The 17,922-nt window shown below is 60.1% G+C and overlaps 1 protein-coding gene across 2 annotated transcripts; it reads left to right on the plus strand.

Annotated features, from left to right (window-relative positions):
* The first annotated feature begins 2,222 nt into the window (after positions 1-2,222).
* Positions 2,223-14,625, plus strand: TPPP (tubulin polymerization promoting protein). Of its 2 annotated transcripts, none has more exons than XM_058680168.1 (4): positions 2,223-2,433; positions 7,960-8,280; positions 11,677-11,830; positions 11,918-14,625. In XM_058680168.1, the coding sequence occupies exons 2-4, from the start codon at positions 7,964-7,966 to the stop codon at positions 12,110-12,112; spliced, it is 666 nt and encodes a 221-aa protein (XP_058536151.1). In that variant the 5' UTR covers positions 2,223-2,433; positions 7,960-7,963; the 3' UTR covers positions 12,113-14,625. The 2 variants fall into 2 exon arrangements, with proteins under 2 accessions (XP_058536151.1, XP_058536150.1); XM_058680167.1 differs by having other exon boundaries at positions 2,227-2,424.
* The last annotated feature ends 3,297 nt before the right edge of the window (positions 14,626-17,922 follow it).

The raw sequence follows: 17,922 nt of genomic DNA on the forward strand, positions 1-17,922 counted from the left end.
CCACAAGCAGAGTTGGATGGGAAGCGGGCTGCCGCGATTAGAACCGGAGCCCACATGGTATCCTGGAGTGTTCAAGGGGAAGACTTTAGCCACCAAGCCACTGCACCGGGCCCAGGTCTTTACAATCCAAGTAAGCCTGGCTCAACTCCTATCCTGGCCCCGCCCATCCCACTGCCTGGCTGACTCAACCCTGCCACCCCTCCCCCTCCACTGCCCAGCTCAGCTCCAGGTACCCACTCCATAGCCCAGCTCAGGTCCCCTGCACCATGCCCCACACCTGTCACCCTCTGCCCCAGGGGCACTGTTGAGCGTTCAGCCCATGCTTAGTGGTGTTGTGGGAGGATGAGGGCAGTCTTGGTTCTTGCCTCACGCCTGGCAGCATCCACACAGCAGTGAGAGCAGCCAGGAGGGCCCCCCTGGGAGCAGCTTCCTGGTGGCCAGGCACATAATGGCTCACTTTGATTGGTCCATCTCTGAAGTCAAACCTGGATTTAACCAATCGGGGGCGGGGAGAGGAAACAGAATAACAGCTAATCAAAAGGCAGGGATTACAATCCTAACTTTGGCAAAAAACAAACGTAGTTAACTGCCCTAGCTGCCCCAGGCTGACCTCACTGACCTAACTGGCCCAAGGACAGCTAGGAGGGGCAGGCGCAAGGCTGAAGGATGCACAGTGAGATTAGAATCAGCAGTCGCAGTGCCCGCAGCTAACCACAGTGACAGGAATGTACCAAGTGGACCCACAGACACATGTTCGTGTTGACAGTGCACACGGATGCATTCACATCCCAGCAGCCTGCACCTGGTGTAGGCCTGGCTGCACCCTTGGCTACCCAGGCTGCTTGCCCAGGACACCACGCTGCTGCCAGCTGGTGACCAGGCTACAAACACCAAAGAACCTTCAGACACCCCCTCACCCTGGCTGAAAACCCCTGAGGGAGCTCAGGCCCCAGATGCCCACACCTGGCCTCTGTGACACCCCTGTTGCCTGCAGTGGCCAACCAGAACTAGGCTCTGCAGACCCAGGGGACCCTGTCCTCCCTGAGCTCAGGCCCCTCTGCCCCCTGACATCACCTGCTTGGCAAGGCTGGTGCTCCAAGCCATGTGCCTGGTGGGTTGCTGGTCCACCCTGTGCATGCCCTGGCCCCTGTGGTTGCTGTGTATTGGTGGGATTTGGGGTCTCTCCTGTGCACAGGGTGTGGTTGCAGACACTAGAGTACTCCAGAAGGCACAGGGTGCAGACAAGGGCTGAGCGGTCTTGGCTTCCATCTTGGAGGGTTACCCTCAGCTCTCACTGCAGCTGCTGGTTAAAGCCCCCTTTTCCTGCTGTGGGTCAACAGTCTGAGAGACACTGAATGCGGCCCACAGCCACCCTCAGAGCCACCCGTGGCCCGGACCCTGCCTCCACGTGGTGCCCAGATCACACACTCCTGTCCTAAAGTCATGGGGGTGAAGGCCAGCAGTGGACAGAGCCTCCCTGGCTCACATCCACTCAGCAGCTGGCAGCAGTGAAGGAGTGACTGCTGGGGCCCAAAGCAGGTGGGAGGTAGCCCGGGGGTGGGGAGAGTGTCAACCAGCCCCCTTGGGCCTAGCCGCCTCTGGCTCCCAAAAGTTCTGGAGCCAGTTGGCTTCCAGCTGTGTCCTGCTTGGTAGGGGGTGCCCACCCACAGCCACGGAGCAGGGCTGCCAGGAACCTAAAGTAAGCACCCCCACTGCAGGTCTTGCCCAGTGCACTTCTGCAAACCCCCACCCCGTCCTGAATTTCTGGGGCCCCTCACGCTGAGGGCTGGGGAGCAGAGACCCCTGCGAGCTCCGTGGGCTAGACCGGCCGCTGGAGCCCGCAGGATATGAGGAACAGGGCGGGAAAGCGGGAGCTGCGGGACGTCACCCACTGCTGTTCCTTGGCACTGGACCTTCAGTGGGGGTCGTCACGCGTGGCCCCCGCCCGATCCAGGAGGCCGCGGTAGGCTTCCTCTGGTCTCCACACTGTCCTGCGGGACGCCCTTCACCATTCCCGGTACCCCGCACCCGGGAGCGCCCCCCAGGTACGCGCGCAGTCTTCCTGCCCAGGGTTCCCACGCCGCCCTCTGGAGCCGGCCTTATAAGGCAGAGGCGGCGCCTCCCCGCGCCCGCGCGCTCGTGGGCGGGCCCGGGTGCGGAGCCGGCCGGAGAGATGCGGGGGGCGGGCGCGAGGGGCGGGGCCTGGGCGGGGGCGCGGTCGCGCGCGTGCGGGTCGCGGAGGCGCCGCCGCTGCCGTCACCGCGTCCCGAGCTGAGCCGCCCGGCTGCGGGCTGCGCGCTGGCCAGGCCGCGCGCGGGGGCGCGGGGGCGCGAAGGTCCTGAGCTCCGGGAGGTGCAGGCCGCAGAAGGCCAAGAAGGAGCCGCATTTTCAGGAACGCCCGCCGGAGCGCGCAGGTGCACGTAGGTGAGCGAGGTGCGTGGACGCCGCCCCAGTCCCGGGGTCAGCTGCCTGCCAGTGGGCTCCCAGTGTCTCTGGTCTCCCGCGAGTGCGCGTGCGCTCTGCACCGTTCTCCTAGGCTGGAGACACAGACCCCTGCAGGTTCAGCGCTCGATGCTCCTGGGTCCCGGGTCACCTGGTCCTCGCAGGTGACGCGAACCCGGTGTGTCCCGGAACGGTTTCAGGCGTCCGGCGGAGAGACCGAGATAGCCCGAGGCCTGCTTGAGCTCTCGCGCCGCCCGTCCTGCTGGTCTCTGGAACCGGGAAAGTCTTGGTGGGGGGTGGGGAGGGGCCCGCAAGGTGGCGGGGCCGGGGGAGCGGGGTGGGGGCGCCCCGAGACCTGCGGGTGCGCTGGTGCGGGTGCGCGGCCGCTTGGTGCGGGTGAGGCGCTAAGCCCTGCGCGCCCCAGGGCGAGCAGGTGCGGCCCGGAGCTGTCGCTCGCTGTGGTCTGGCTGGTGGTATCTCCGAGGAGGCCGTACGCAGGTGTCTTCACCGCGTGCGAGGCCGCTCGTGTGCGTGGGCAGCTCGTTGCTGTCGCTGCCCCCGCCGAGGCCTGCGCGGCGCCTGCCCCAGAGGCCGACAATTGAAAGCTTCCTTTGGGAGGCGGCGCCGGCTCAGGCGGGGCTGCGGTGGCTGTCTCCCGCGCCGACCTGGACTGAAGCCAGCAGGGCCGCGTCCACCAGCCCGGTCCCCCACGCTCGCCCGGGCAGGTGCGGCGGTGGCGCAGGAAGACCCACGCACTCCCAGCACACCCCTAGGGAGTAAGGGGCGATCGACCTGGCGCCTGTCGCTGCACCCCGCTCAGCGACCTCTTTGGAGGCCCTGACCTCGCGGTCTAGACCAGCTCTGTTTCTGGGCTTGAGGCCCACGTGGCCTGCTGTGAGCCCAGCCCTCTGGCCCCTGGGCGCCCCCTGACCCATTCGGTGAGCCTGAGGCTGAGCTCCTCGCTACCCGCCCCCCCCCCCCCCCCCGCCCCGTGAGTCCCTGGGCAACCCTGCCGGAGTCTCTGGTTTTCACGGGGCGAGATAAGCGGCGCTGCCTGCAACCTGACTCCATCGCCCGTGTTCAGGGGCCTAGATGGGCAAAGGACACTGCCAGGTGGTCCCTCCTGGGGACCCCACAGACGCGGCACCTCCCTCCATCAACCCTGCACACAAAGCCGTGTTCACTGGCTGGACCCTTCACCTGACCCCTAAGCTGACTTCAGCCTCGCCTGGCTCCACCTAGACTCTGGACCCTGCACCTGCTCCCATGCCTGCTGCTCCTGGGGTGCTTGTGCAGGTGGCCTGGCTGGGCAGGCACAGGGAGGGACAGAGAGAGGGGGAGTCGCTCCCCCTCACTCCCACTGCCCACTGCCGTTAGGGCTGACTGGAGCCCAGGGAAGGCTGGGCCTGCGTGCTTGAGGGTCCCAGCTGCTGCAGGAGCTGGGCGGGGTCCAGGGAAGGGGGAGGTCTCAGAAGACACAGCAGCAGTTGCACTGCCCCCAGGCCCTGGCACATTCACGTGCATCAGCCTTGACATGCATGTGACACTCTCACCTCCAGCCATCATAGGTGCTGTTTCCTGGAGCTGGCTCATTTGGGGTGCACTGAGCTTCCTGCTGCTGGCGAAGCTGCCCCTAGGGTGCACAGCTGGGGCCCACCCAGAGCCAGGTGGGGATGGCCCCAGGGGTCAGCCATTCACTCCTTCAGCTGCTGTCCTGTCCCTGGCAGGGAGCACTCAGGGCCTCTCAGCACACACTTCCCTCTACGGCAGGGTGGTCACCTATGTGGCTCTGTTCCTCCTGTGAGCACTTACTGATTGCCCAGTGGCTCTAGAGCCACTTTGTCTGGCCTGGCTTCCAAACTGTCCTCACACTATCTCCATGAGGGGCACTGTCCCCTGTGCTGTCCTTCCTCGACATGAGGATACACCTTGGCCTGGAGTGAGTCTGCCACCTGGCTTGGGCTGGGCTGTGTGTCTCTCCTCTGCCTCCATGCCTTCGTTACCTCTGCCCAGGCCCTTTGCTGAGGTCACCCTGCCTGGGAACCAGGCCATTGCTCCCACTGCCCCCTGTGACCCATGACAGCCCTAGAAAGGAATTGGCTGCCCCAAGGCCCTGCTGCTCCATGGGATTGGGGGGTTCTAGGCAACTATGTGGGGGTCCCAATGCCTGCAGACCCCAGCATCTGGGTGACAATTGAACCTCTTTACTGTCTCAGGCTTGTGTAGGTCAAGGGTTACAGCAGGGACAAACAGGTGTCTCAGAGCCAGATTGGAATCTGTGGGTCTTGGTGGGTATCTGTTGATACCTGTGGGTGCCTGTGGGTATTGGTGGGTATCTGTTGATACCTGTGGGTGTTGGTGGCATTGGTGTCTGTCCATGGGTGCCTGTGGCAGCTACACCTTTTAGCTGGGCCCCAAGGTTGCAGTGTCCCCCACAGGGGGTCTGTGAGTCCTCCTGTTCCTGGTCATCCTGGGAACCAGCAGGGAGTGTTCTGGAGAGTTCTGCCCCCCTTTCCCGGCTTGTAAGGAGTGGGCCTTATTGGGAGACCAGCTGCTTTCTAACCCCAAACCTATGTGTCTGAGGCCCCATGGCCACCTTTAAAATGATCACATTCTCCAATTTCAGGATGAGGGATGGCACCCTGAAGTCACTGGCGGTGGCCCAGACCCAAGTCCCAGCAGGTCCTGGCATCCCCAGCTCCTTGGTCGCAGAGGTGGCCACGTGGGGGGAGAGGCCTGGCGCTGTGGCCTCTGCGATTATGTCAGCGCAGGTGCCTGGGGTGCCGGCACTGCGTCCCACGGCGGCTGGGGCTTCTGCAGACGCAGAAAATGCCGGCTTTGTGCTGGCTGGGGCGTCCCGAGTGCAAAGGAGGGGGCATGGCTGGTGGACGGGGGCTCCCGGTCTCTGGGTGGCCTTTGTTCCCAGGGGCCACTGCCCCGCCTCAGCCTGACGTGGAAGGGCCAACCTCCTAGAGTCTGGGGGTCTCGGGGACCCAGGACCAGGCATGAGGTGGCAGCCAGCGCCGAGGTGACATCGCTCTCCAGCCAAGGCTTTGGTGTAGCCGACCTGCGGCTGTATCACCTCAGCCTCATCCTTCCAGCGTGCCCGGCTCTCAGGTGGGTCAGGGGCTGTTCCCGCCTGGGCTTTCTGCCCCTGCAGCAGCACCCTGGGACCAACAGTGTCCAGGGCTGCCTGTGTGGTCCTCGGGCCCTCCACTCCCCTGCCCTCTGCCGGGCAGCTGAGGGGCCTCCTGGCCAGGGCACCCACCCCTTTAGCCACATCATGACCCCCGGAGGGTCCAGCATGGAAGGAGACCTACCCAGGCTGGACCTCTGCAGGAGACCCTGCATGTCAGGGGCCTAAGACCCCCTACCTACAGGGACTGTCAACTTGGGAGACTGCTTCCTGCTGCAACCTGCCACCCCACACTGGGCTCCCAGCACCCCCAGCTCCTGGTCTCCCCCTCCCCAAGCTCCCTATATCTCCCTAACTCCAAGGTCCCCCTAGTTCCCATCCCTCCAGCCCCAGCAGGGGTGGTGCTCTGCCTCAGGAAGCAGAAGTTTGGGAAAGGAACCCTGGGCCCAGTTAGTCCACTTGCCAGGATAGTCCTGGGAGCCTGGCTGGGGTCTTCAGGGGTGCAGTGGTGGGCCGAGCCCTGCAGCCATAGCCACCTTGGGTCCCCACTGACCTCAAACGAGGCCCCCAACTCTAGCTGGGCAGGAGGGAGACAGGTGTGCTCACCTCCTTCTGGCACATAAGCGTTTGCTAGTATGCTGGTTATCTCTGTGGGGGGGATGAGGAGTGTGCTAGGTGGGGTCCCGGTCAGAGGGTCCCTATGTGGGCTCCGGGGCAGGCAGAGGCTTCAGGTGTTTATACTGTGGGAAGGGATTTCTACAGGACAAAATGGGGACCCCAGCCTGAGTGGGCACCACAAAGGGTCATGGGAGGTATCCTGCCTAGGCCAGGGACCAGTGAGCACCCAGGCTGGCTGTTGACAGCAGCTGGCCCAACCTCCCAGTACTGATGCAGGGGGGGTCTGTGCCACCCGCCAGCCCTCCCAGCCCTGGTTGTGCCACTCACCAGCTTCTCCTCGCCAGCTGTGCCTTCCTCCCCCTGACTGTGCCCCCTCCCAACTCTCGTTTTGACACCCACCAGCTCCTCCCTGTCCCCCACCCCCACACCACTCCACTGTAAGCCCACCTCTCCCCCTACTCCTGCAACATGCAGCTTAGGTAACTAAGAGGTCCCTGCCTCAGCAGCTCCCCCACCCCCTCCTGCTGACTGGCCTTGCCCTGGGCGGTGTCCACATTCTGCTACCCAAGGCAGGCCATGGGTGGGGCACAGAGCTCACCCCTGGGCATTCGTGACACGCCCCACACCCAGGAAGTGGCCCTGCCTCCTTGCTTTGGGGCTCAGTCTCTCCCACTCCTCAAGGCTAAGATTCAGTCCCCCCAAAAACTGGGGGTTGGGAAAGGGGACCTTTGGCATTTGACACTGTTTGGACACTTGGCATCTGTCCAAACCTACTCTCCTGTCCACACACATGCATGTGTGCACACTACACACACAGAGCCTCGTCTGCCACATGGCTGCCTAGTGGCCGCCTCTGCACCCTGTCACTGCTAGGCCAGGGACATGAAGCCTGCTGACCCTACGCCACAGCCCTACCTGCCGTGGGGGGTTTGCAGGCAGAGGACAGAGCTTCCTTCTGAGGTGGACAGAGCTTCCTTCTGAGGCAGACAGAGCCCAACAAGCACTCTGGGCACTTGTGGCACTAGGGCAGGGCCAGGCACCACCCAGGGGCTACAGGATCTGGGCCGTTAGCTGCTGTGCTCACTGGGGCTGCTACAGGGTCTTCAGCATGGCCCTCACTTGTGGGACACAGAAGCATATGGGAAGCCCCTCTCCCTGGCCCACAGACAAGCATCATCTTGGGGTGTCCTCATGATTGGATGCTAGTCCAAGGTGCCACAGGGTGGTCCCACACAGTCATGTATGATGGTCTCCCACATTCCAACACTGCTTGCCTGCCCCCCGAGTCACTCCTGCTACACACACAGCCACTTATGTGCTGCCATACTCTGCTGGGAGCCCTTGAGGCAACCCCTTGTACTTCTGGTCCCGTTCCAGAGAGGCCACACTGTGGTCGTGCCTGAGAGTGGTGCTGGCCATGCGTCCTGTGCCTGGGACAGGACCCAGCTCCCAAGCCGGAGGCCCTGGCCAGGAGCAGCTCCGTGGGGATGGCTACTTCCCAGCGCATAGAGCTGCTCTGGGCTCCCAGCCACCCCACGTCGATGTCCCTGGGTTCCCCTCTGTGGTGGGAGACTCAGCATGAGGCTGGGAGCAGCCTGGATACCCTGGGTGGGAGGGGTGGAGCAGAGGGCATGGCCCTGTTCGCTCCTGGGAAGGGGGCTTGTGTGGCTCCCAGGAGGGCCTGGCCCTGGGATGCAGTGTGCTCAGTTGGCCTCTGTGCTGCGACCCACAGTGATCCAGGTTCCTCCCTTCTTCCTCCCCAGCATCATGGCTGATGGGAAGACCAAGGTTGCCAAGGCTGCCAACAGGACACCCCCCAAATCCCCAGGGGACCCCAATAAGGACAGGGCAGTCAAGAGGCTGTCGCTGGAGTCTGAGGGTGGTGCCGAGGGAGTGGCCGCAGCAGTCCCAGAACTGAGTGCCCTGGAGGAGGCCTTCCGGCGGTTTGCAGTGCACGGAGATACCAGGGCATCTGGGAAGGAGATGCATGGCAAGAACTGGTCCAAGCTGTGCCGGGACTGCCAGGTGATTGATGGGAAGAATGTAACAGTCACTGACGTGGACATCGTCTTCAGCAAGATCAAGTGAGTGTTGTTGGTCCTCAGGGCAGCTCTGTGTAGGGAGAAGGTGGGTGCAGGGGCCTCTATGTCAAGGACAGGCAGAGGGCACCCGTTCCTGCCCACCTCTTGCCCAGTTCTCTGTCCTAAGCACAGGCATGTGCCGTGTTCATGCCCACTGGCACACATGCACACACCTGTGGCTGTACACATGTGCAGGCATGGCTACACACACACGTGTAGGTGTGCTGTGTTCATGGACACACACATAGCTGTGGCTACACATGTGTGCAATGTTCATGGACATGCACACAGCCATGGTTACACACATGTGTGTAGCTGTGTGCTATGTTCCTGCCCATGGGTACACATACACACCTGTGGCCACACATGTACAGGTGCATTGTATTCATGGACATGCACACACACCTGTGGCTACACACATGTGCAAGTGTGCTGTGTTCATGCCCAAGGGCACACACACACCTGTGGCTGTGCAGGTATGCTGTGTCCATCTGGCGACATGTACACACACGTTATATGCTTTATGGCTGTGGCTACCTGGTGCCACCGGACTCTCTGGTCACCACAGCAGAAGGCCAGGTCTCCAAAGGACCATTGGGCACCAGGATGGGAGCTGTGGGATGTGCAGGGTGACCTCTGAGCATGTGGGTCCTCACCCAGCCCCTTGTGTGGTGTCTGGCAAGCCATCCCAAGTGGGTCCCAAATGCTGACTGTCTGGGGATAGGAGACAGAGCCACATTGCAGGTGGTCAGCTGGAATGTGGACTGAACTCTCTGGCCCAGTCCCAGCACTGCCTGCATGCAGTGGCAGCCACAGGCTGGGCAGAATGGGGGCAGGGGCAGCTCATGCTGGGCCTGTCCAGATGCTACCATGTCCCCACATGTAGGACTTGTGTTCCTTCCACACACATAGGATATGCATCCATGCATGTAGGACACATACCTGCACACACAGAACATGTGTCCCCTCCCCCACACACATACAGGACCCCTTTTCCCTATTCCCGACCCGTAGGACTCATGTTTTCACCTGGTCCACCGTGAGGACAGTACTACAGGGGCCTGGACGTGCCAGTTGAGGCCCAGTCTCCATTGCAGGACCTGGGTGGCCATGGCCCAAGGGAGCAGCTGTGGCCTTAGCTGGGAAGGGCTGTGATCTGTCTACCTGTAGGCACTGACCGTATCCAGCCTGGCCCCCGGCCTATGTGCGTTCCGAAAAGGAGGGGGATGGGTGGGTCATGCAGGAAGTAGGGTCGCAGGTACTGTGGAGTCACTGGCCGCCGGCCGTGTCTGTTTTCCAGCCGTTGCCGGGGCTGCATGGGCTGGGCGCCAGCTGGGGCATCTGCAGCCTTTGTTGGGGCCGGTCGTCATGGCCACGGCTGTTTGTTTGGATGTTACCATGAGCCGAGTCCCAAACACATGGGCAGCTGCACACCAGATCAAACCGGAGACCCTGCTGCGGGGAGCCCACACGCATGGGAAGGGCTGCAGGGCCTGGGGACTCAGACCACATGTGTGTGTGTGTGTCTGCCTGTGGGTACCTGCTGCTTCCCGCCTATACCACCAGATCCTGGACAAGGGTCAGTGACCTCACCCTGGCCTGTAGGGAGACCGGGCTGGGTGGAGCCTCCTTGGGCCTTGGCTTATCCTGAGCCCACATGTGCTTTGTCAGCAGGGGGTGTATGGAGTACCTGGGTAGGCTGCTTGGGGCCATGTGCCGGAGCTGACATGCTGGGGGCCGCTGCCAGGGCAAATGAGTCGCCCCAGTCCCAGGCCTCGTCTCCATGGGAGGCACATTGGGTCCTGACCTACCCAGTGTCCCATCCCTGGACCCTCTAGTGCCACTCAGGGCAGCAGAGACAGAGTGGGACCCAGGGTGGGTGGAGGGGTCCATGGGGCCAGCCTGCACTGCAGCTCCATGCTGTCCTCAGCCTAGCAACTGGAGAGGCCCTTCCCCAGCTCCTGTGGGGACAATGTGGTGGGTTCCAGGTCCAGTCCCTATGGGGCATCTAGGTTCTCATGCCCTGGGTTCTGCTTTATAGTCTGCAGATCCTGGAGGACCCCAATAGCCCGATGGGAGGCAGGAACTGAGTGACATTACCTGCTCCTAGGATCAGCCACTTTGTCTGGAGGTGAGGGCCTGGCAGGGCTGGGGGCAGGGAGGGCAACTGTCTAGCCTTCATGGGTGTGGCCTACAGTGGAGCAGCCCCTGCCCTACCCAGGATGATTCACTCTGGTGTTGCCTGTGTTGCCAGAGGCAGCACCCAAGGGATGGCTGGGCAGGAACTTGACCAGTAGATGGGACAGAATTTGAGAGCCCCTGGACAACCCCATTGCATGACCAAGCATGGTGATCAAGGATGTTACTGAGTAACTGGGTGCTCCCATTCCCCTTGGCACCATGCTGGGCATGCAGGACCCCAGCAGGAACCAATGGACAGGGTGCAGGTGACTGTGCAGGTGAGTCCTGTAGGAGGACAATGGACAGGGTGCAGGTGACAGTGAGGTGAGTCCTGTAGGAGGACAATGGACAGGGTGGAGGTGGCAGTGAGGTGAGTCCTGTAGGAGGACAATGGACAGGGTGGAGGTGGCAGTGAGGTGAGTCCTGTAGGAGGACTGTAGGACAGTGGACAGGGTGGAGGTGGCAGTGAGGTGAGTCCTGTAGGAGGACTGTAGGACAGTGGACAGGGTGGAGGTGGCAGTGAGGTGAGTCCTGTAGGAGGACTGTAGGACAGTGGACAGGGTGGAGGTGGCAGTGAGGTGAGCAGTGGAAAGGAGGAGGTGGCTCTCCCGCTGAGTTCTTTTTGGCAGCAGTCAGAGTGCAGGCATGTGTAATCTGTGTTCTCTGGGTGCCAGGGCATATCTGGCCCTCCTCTTTGGTCTTCTTGTTTTGAGAATGAGCCCTTCCTTCCTGGAAGCCTTGGCTTTTGGTTGCCATCAAAGGGTTGCCCAGCCTCAGCACCGCCCAGTACAGGCTGCCCCAGCCATGCCTACTTCAGGCTGTCCCGCCCACTAAAGGCTGCCCAGCCCTCAGCTCCACCCAGTGCAGGCTGCCCCGCTCACACCCCGCCCAGTGAGGGCTGTTCCAGCTATGCCCACTTCAGGCTGCCCCACACACAGCCTTGCCCACTGCAGGCTGCCCAGCCCTCAGCCCTGCCCACTGCAGGCTGCCCAGCTCATAGCCCTGCCCACTGCAGGCTGCCCAGCTCACAGCCCCGCCCACTGCAGGCTGCCCAGCTCAGAATCCCACCCACTGCAAGCTGCCAGCCCACAGCTCTGCCTACCACAGGCTGCTCTCAGAGTCCCAGGTGGGTAACAATGGGGCACAGTGGCAGAGGCCTTCATGGGTGAGTCCAGGCTGCATGGTTGCTTTGCTCGCCCTCATGGACCTTCTCTGCAGGGGAAAAGGTTGCAGGACCATCACCTTTGAGCAGTTCCAGGAAGCCCTTGAGGAGCTGGCCCGCAAGCGCTTCAAGGACAAGAGTGCAGAGGAAGCTGTGCGTGAGGTGCACCGGCTGGTGGAAGGCCGTGCGCCCATCATCTCGGGGGTCACGGTAAGGACTAGGTGGGCTGTGGATTTGGGGTGTGGGGCACAGCGGTGTCTCCTCTGCCCACACCTCGTCCCCTCCTTTCCTCTGCAGAAAGCTGTCTCCTCACCCACCGTGTCCCGACTCACCGATACCACCAAATTTACTGGCTCCCACAAGGAGCGCTTCGACCCATCGGGCAAGGGCAAGGGCAAGGCTGGCCGCGTGGACCTGGTGGACGAGTCAGGCTATGTGCCTGGCTACAAGCACGCAGGCACCTATGATCAGAAAGTGCAGGGGGGCAAGTAAAGCGGCTGCCCCCGCCCCACACCCAGGGTCCTATTGCTGGCCGCGTCGTGTCACCTTCGTTACATTCCTGTGCTCATCTGGGCAGAACTGACGCTTCCCGGAGGTTAAGGGTGGGGTGCCGTGGGGTGCAGCCCCAGAAACCCCACCTCATACCCTGGGCTGGTGCCCCGACTCACCTGTCTCTCTTGCCTGCCTCGTCCAGTGCATCCAAGTTGTCCCTGGGCCCTGCCACCCTGGCCGTTGTCTGCAGGGAATGGCAGTGTTTGTGAGCTGGCAGGTGTGGGGATAAGGGATACACCCGAATGGAGGCCACCCTGACCCTTCAGGAGCTAACACACTAACAGCACAAAGGGACGTGGGCAGTGTCTGACCCCTAAGGCAAAGGTTCTGCAGCCATGGACAGTAGGGCCTGCAGGCACACGTATGTGCACAGCTGCAGGCCAGTCTGTGTGGAAAGACTTGTCCCGTACCCCCAGGGCTGAGTCTTGGGCAGCCAGTTGCTTGGGGCTGGCTCCTCCTGCCCTGGGCCTTGGTCGGTTCCCACCTGGGTGGTTTTTCCCTCTGAATTCACCCCGTCCCGAATCCTGCAGGACACCCCACACCTGAAGCAGGCAGGACCCCAGGGCCAGCAGTGCAGGTTTTCCCACCATGGTGGTTCCTATGGAAACTGTCCATTTATACAGACAGCCACAGCCTCATGTATGCCCTGACAGTGTGAGGGATGCCTCCTCCTGTGAGCTGCTGGGCCACTGCTGATTGTGCAGGGCAGACTGCCACTGCATGTGACACTGCCTGGTCCTCTTATGAGTGGGCACCTGGCCACCACCACCTGAGCAGAGCAGTCCTCTGCATGGACTTCTGCAGGTAGCTCAGGTCAAGCAGGTGACTATGCCTCAAGACCCCTCCCTGGCCGATGCAGTGTTAGTGACCCAACCACAGCCTAGGCCTGGGGAAGAGCCTAGGCACATTGGACCCTGAAGTCACTTCTTTCCTTTCATTCCCACCTCTCTGCCTGTCCTGGTTCCTCCTGGAGCCAACCACCCCTGGGGCATGTGAGGATGCTGGGTCTTGGCGAGAGAACCCAGCCCACAGGCAGGCCCCACCCCAGGCAGCTGACCCAGGTCTAGATGAAACAGCCCTGAGCAGAAGGCTCACCATGTCCAGCTGGAGTGCACATCTTGGGCCAGACCCCACCCTTTCCCCACAATGCATTTTCCTGGCTGCAGCTGTCCCAGGGTTCTGAGGGGAGCAGAGTATGTGTGGTCAGTCCCCTGGTGGCCCACCCCCACACATGCCCACATGGCTCTTAGCGCACAGACCTGAGCAGGCAGCTATTGGTTTCCAGGGCTGCTCTGACCACCTGCTGCAGGTCCCTCAGTGCTGCCATCATGCAGCGGAGTATTTGTGCTGTGTGCATGTCTAACCTGGTCACAACAGCCAAAGCATGAGCAAGTAACCCTTTTGCAGCCTGGGAGATGGGGCCAGGCTGCTCTGCAGGAGTGCAGGAGACACATGGATTCTGTGCTCAGAGCATGTGGATTCCATGGTCAGACTGCGTGGAGCTCATGATGAAAGTGTGTGGATTCTGTGGCCAGAGTTTGTGGACCGTGACCAGAGTGTATGGTTTCTATGCTGGGAGTGTGTGAATTCTATGCTCACAGCATGTGGATTCTGTGCCAGGTGTAGATTCATGTGTGGCAGGGTGGCTCCATGCCTGCTCCACAGCAAGGGCCTCAAACACACTGGAGTACTTCTGCTCTCTCCACGACCCTGTCCCTAAGTCACAACAAATGCAAGTGGTATGGTACCTCCCTGCATGCCTGCTGGCCCCCATCCTGGGCCAGGGCCTCTGCAGCACCTGTTTAAGGTTCCTCGAATGCACAACTGGAGCAGAGGGCTGACGTAGAAGTCAGGGCCCTCAATACCCAAAGCATTTGCCGCTGTCTCTGCCCCCAGAGCCTGCTGTCCTGGGAGGCCATTTCTTCCTACTGCCTGTGCCACATGGACAGCCTGTTGCCTGCCCACATAGTGCAGGGGAACAGGCAGACTGTGAAACTCGGAGCTGAGGTGTCCTCCAGACAACCTCAACAGCGACCGACTACTGAAGCCCGACACTGTGGGGAGCCCTGGCAGGTGCTCTGCCATGCAGAGGGTGCTCCCACTCTCTTCCCAGTGGGACAACCACTGCCGGCCTGGAGCAGGTTCTTTCTGAGAAAGGGAAGCCAGGTCATGCAGAGATGCACTCTAGTTTTGCACTGTTCTGTCAGCGCTGCAAAGCCCTGAGTCTGTCACTTGGTCCTTGTGGCAGGCCCTGTCCGCGTCAGGCATACACCCTCCAGTAGCACTGAGGGTCTCTCCCAGGGTGTGAGGTGTCGTGCCACCAGTTGGACTTGTGCCCGGGTCTCGCTTGCAGCCCTCAGTGAAATAGCTTGTGTCTGCACATCGCTCCTTGTGTTTGCTGCTAGCGCATCGTGTCAACTGGTCAAATGATGTATTAAAGGTGTCACAACCTGGCCCATGTGTTCCTGTGCACGGTCAGGAGGGACTGTGTGTGGCATCACCTGGGCCTAAGGGAGTCTGTCACTGCCTGGCTGGGGGAGGGAACAGCATCTGTCAGGCCTGAAACCGAGACTGGGGTCTGGATCTGGGAAGCCTTGCATGGGGAGAGGGAAGAACAGGGGAGGGGAGGGCCTGTACCCTCTCAGGGGCAGGGAACCTCACTAATGAAGGAAATGCCACATGCACTCAGCCATTGTGGACTAGGACAGACAGAATGGTGTGGAGTGAGCTGGGGTATCAGGAGAGGGAGCAGAACTGTATGAGGTGACAACGTTTCTGCCCAGACCTGTCCTTCCAACACTAATCCCGGAGCCTCCCCTGAAAGGCCACAACACTAGGGACCAATCCCAGAGACACATAACAGGAGGAGCTGCATGGCCCTGTGATGGGTGGGGGCATTGCCAGCTATAGCAAAAACCTATAAACTCTGACTGGACACAGCTTTCTCAGCCACAGGGCTCTACCAGGCCAGAACATCCAGGGAAGGCTGCTACCAAGAGGCCCATGGCAGCAGCTGCCCCTCACCTACCCTATTCCTCCATGACTGGCTCAGGACTGCTTACCAGCTCAAGGCCTCTCGGGGGAGGGAGGGCTGGCAACGTGTGTGGGAGCACAGAAAAGGGCCCATGCAGGGAGGGGCCAGGGAAACTGGACTTACACACAATGACCTTGACCCTTACAACATGCACAAAAGACCCCAAAGAAAGTAACAATTTCTGTAGGGTAACACCGAAAAGCTCTCATGAGTCTGACAGGAGTAAGACTGACAGTGCAGGACCTGGTGTGGTGGCTCAGCTAGCTAAATCCTCACATTGATGCACTGGGATCCCATATGTGTGCTGGTGTGTCCTGGCAGCTCCACTTCCCGTCCAGCCCCCTGCTTTTGGCCTGGGAAAGCGGCAGAGGATGGCCCAAGTTCTTGGGATCCTGCAACTGCATGGGAGACCCAGAGGAGGTTCCTGGCTCCCAGCTTTGAATTAGCTCAGCTCTGGCTACTGCAGCCATTTGGGGAGTGAACCAGGGGATGGAAGATCCTGCTGGCTCTCCTCTCTATAAATCTGATCTTCCTTTCCAATAAAAATAAATATTTAAAAGAAAAAAAAAGTTACCATGCAGCACATGCAGCACTTCAGCAACCACAGGCAGGCAGTGGCCAGCACTCTTGACACAGGCACCGCCAGGGCAGGACTCAGGCTGCAGGGTTGTACCCTCACCTCCAGAGGCCTGGCTGGCCCACAGCTCTTGGGGAGACACTCCCATTGGCCAGTTTGCTATCAGTTGTTATCAAGGGTGTAGGGGAGCTCCCTGATCCTCTCTGGGTATCCCCCCATGGCCTCAGACAGACTAACAGGTTCCACAACAGCACAGTGGCCAAAGACACCAGAAACTGATCCATGTTCAACTTAAAAGCTTTTCTTCATCACAAAGTGACGAGGGAGCAACAGCTATTTGCACACATAATCCCCAATCCCTTGCTATCAGCATTGTATACATAACTGTTGCAAATGGGTAAGGTGAAGCAGCCTTCTCAGAGAACCCTGGGGGAGCAGACACTGCAGGACACGTGGCCCCATGCTCCAAGGCACACAGCAAGATTGGCTGTGGGGCCCAGTGTGGTGGCTCAGTGGCTAAATCCTTGCCTTGCAACCGCCAGGATCTCATTTGGGTGCTGGTTCATGTCCTGGCTGCTTCACTTCCTAGCCGGCTCCCTGCTTGTGGCCTGGGAAAGTAGTTGAGGATGGCCCAAAGCCTCAGGACCCTGCACCTGTGTGGGAGACCTGGAAGAGGTTCCTGGCTCCTGGTTTTGGATTGGCTCAGCTCTGGCCGTTGTGGCCACTTGCCCAAGTGAACCAGCAGACAGATGTTGATGTTTCTGTCTCTTCTTCTCTATGTCAATCTGCCTTTCCACTAAAAATTAAATAAACCTTAAAAAAAAAAAAAAAGACTGGCTATAGAAGGAGGATGCTTATTACAGGACGGCACAGACATGATGTGGGTAGAGCTGTGTAGAGTGCCAAGGCCAGGCCCATGGGCGGCCAGAGACACTGGGGTAATGTCTTGAGCACTGCAAGGAAGACTGGTAAGACAGCAGCTGAAACCGTTCCACATTTGATGAAAAATAGAAGACGACTGAGAAGCTCAACAAAACTAACACAAGATGAACATGATGCAGCCGGCTGATGGCACGCCTGTTCTGCAAGCATCAACACTAAAAGACTCCACACCAGTCACCTGATGCCCAGAGGATGCCACCCTCGCCCTGCATGACCCATTTTCCAGCCAAGTTACACATGCAGGAGCTGCTGAACATGGCCACCAGAGGGACCCATCTTCGCTTGGGAAAAGACACACAGTAAGAGACCTCGCACCTGGTTTCCTTCTCCAACAGCCACACCAGCCACCCAGACCTGGATCTCCATCCATGTCTCCCACATGGTGGCAGTGGCCAGAGTACATCTGCTGCTTCCCAGTGCATTAGCAGGAAGCAGTCCCACCAACGTGGGCCATGGCACCTCAACCAGTGTCTTCACCACCAGGCCCAGCTGCCCGGTGACTCCTAACTCTTTATCTATGATGTGACCTTTATACGCCCTTCCCCTCCCCCTCTCAGTCACACACTCCCTCAGGCTCACTCCTTTAGGCACATACACACACTCCCTCAGCCTCTCATACACACTCTCTCAGGCACACACACACACACATTTCCTCAGGCTCACACACACACACACACACACACATTTCCTCAGGCTCACACACACACACACACACACACACATTTCCTCAGGCACACACACACACACACAAATACACACACACACACAATTTCCTCAGGCTCACACACACACACACACACACATTTCCTCAGGCTCACACACACACACATTTCCTCAGGCTCACACACACACACACACACACACACATTTCCTCAGGCTCACACACACACACATTTCCTCAGGCTCACACACACACACACACACACACACATTTCCTCAGGCACACACACACACAAATACACACACACACACACACTCCCTCAGTCTCTCATACACACTCTCTCAGGCTCACTCACACACACACACACACACTCCCTCAGGCTCACATACATACACACACACACACCTACCTTCAGGCTCATACACACAGACTCCCTCAGACACACACACACACACACATACACACAGTCTCTCTCTCTTTCTCCCCCCCCTCAGGTACACACACACATATACACACACACATTCTGTCTCTCTCTC

The sequence above is a fragment of the Ochotona princeps genome, chromosome 23 (assembly GCF_030435755.1).
Source record: "Ochotona princeps isolate mOchPri1 chromosome 23, mOchPri1.hap1, whole genome shotgun sequence".
Lineage (NCBI taxonomy): Eukaryota > Metazoa > Chordata > Mammalia > Lagomorpha > Ochotonidae > Ochotona > Ochotona princeps.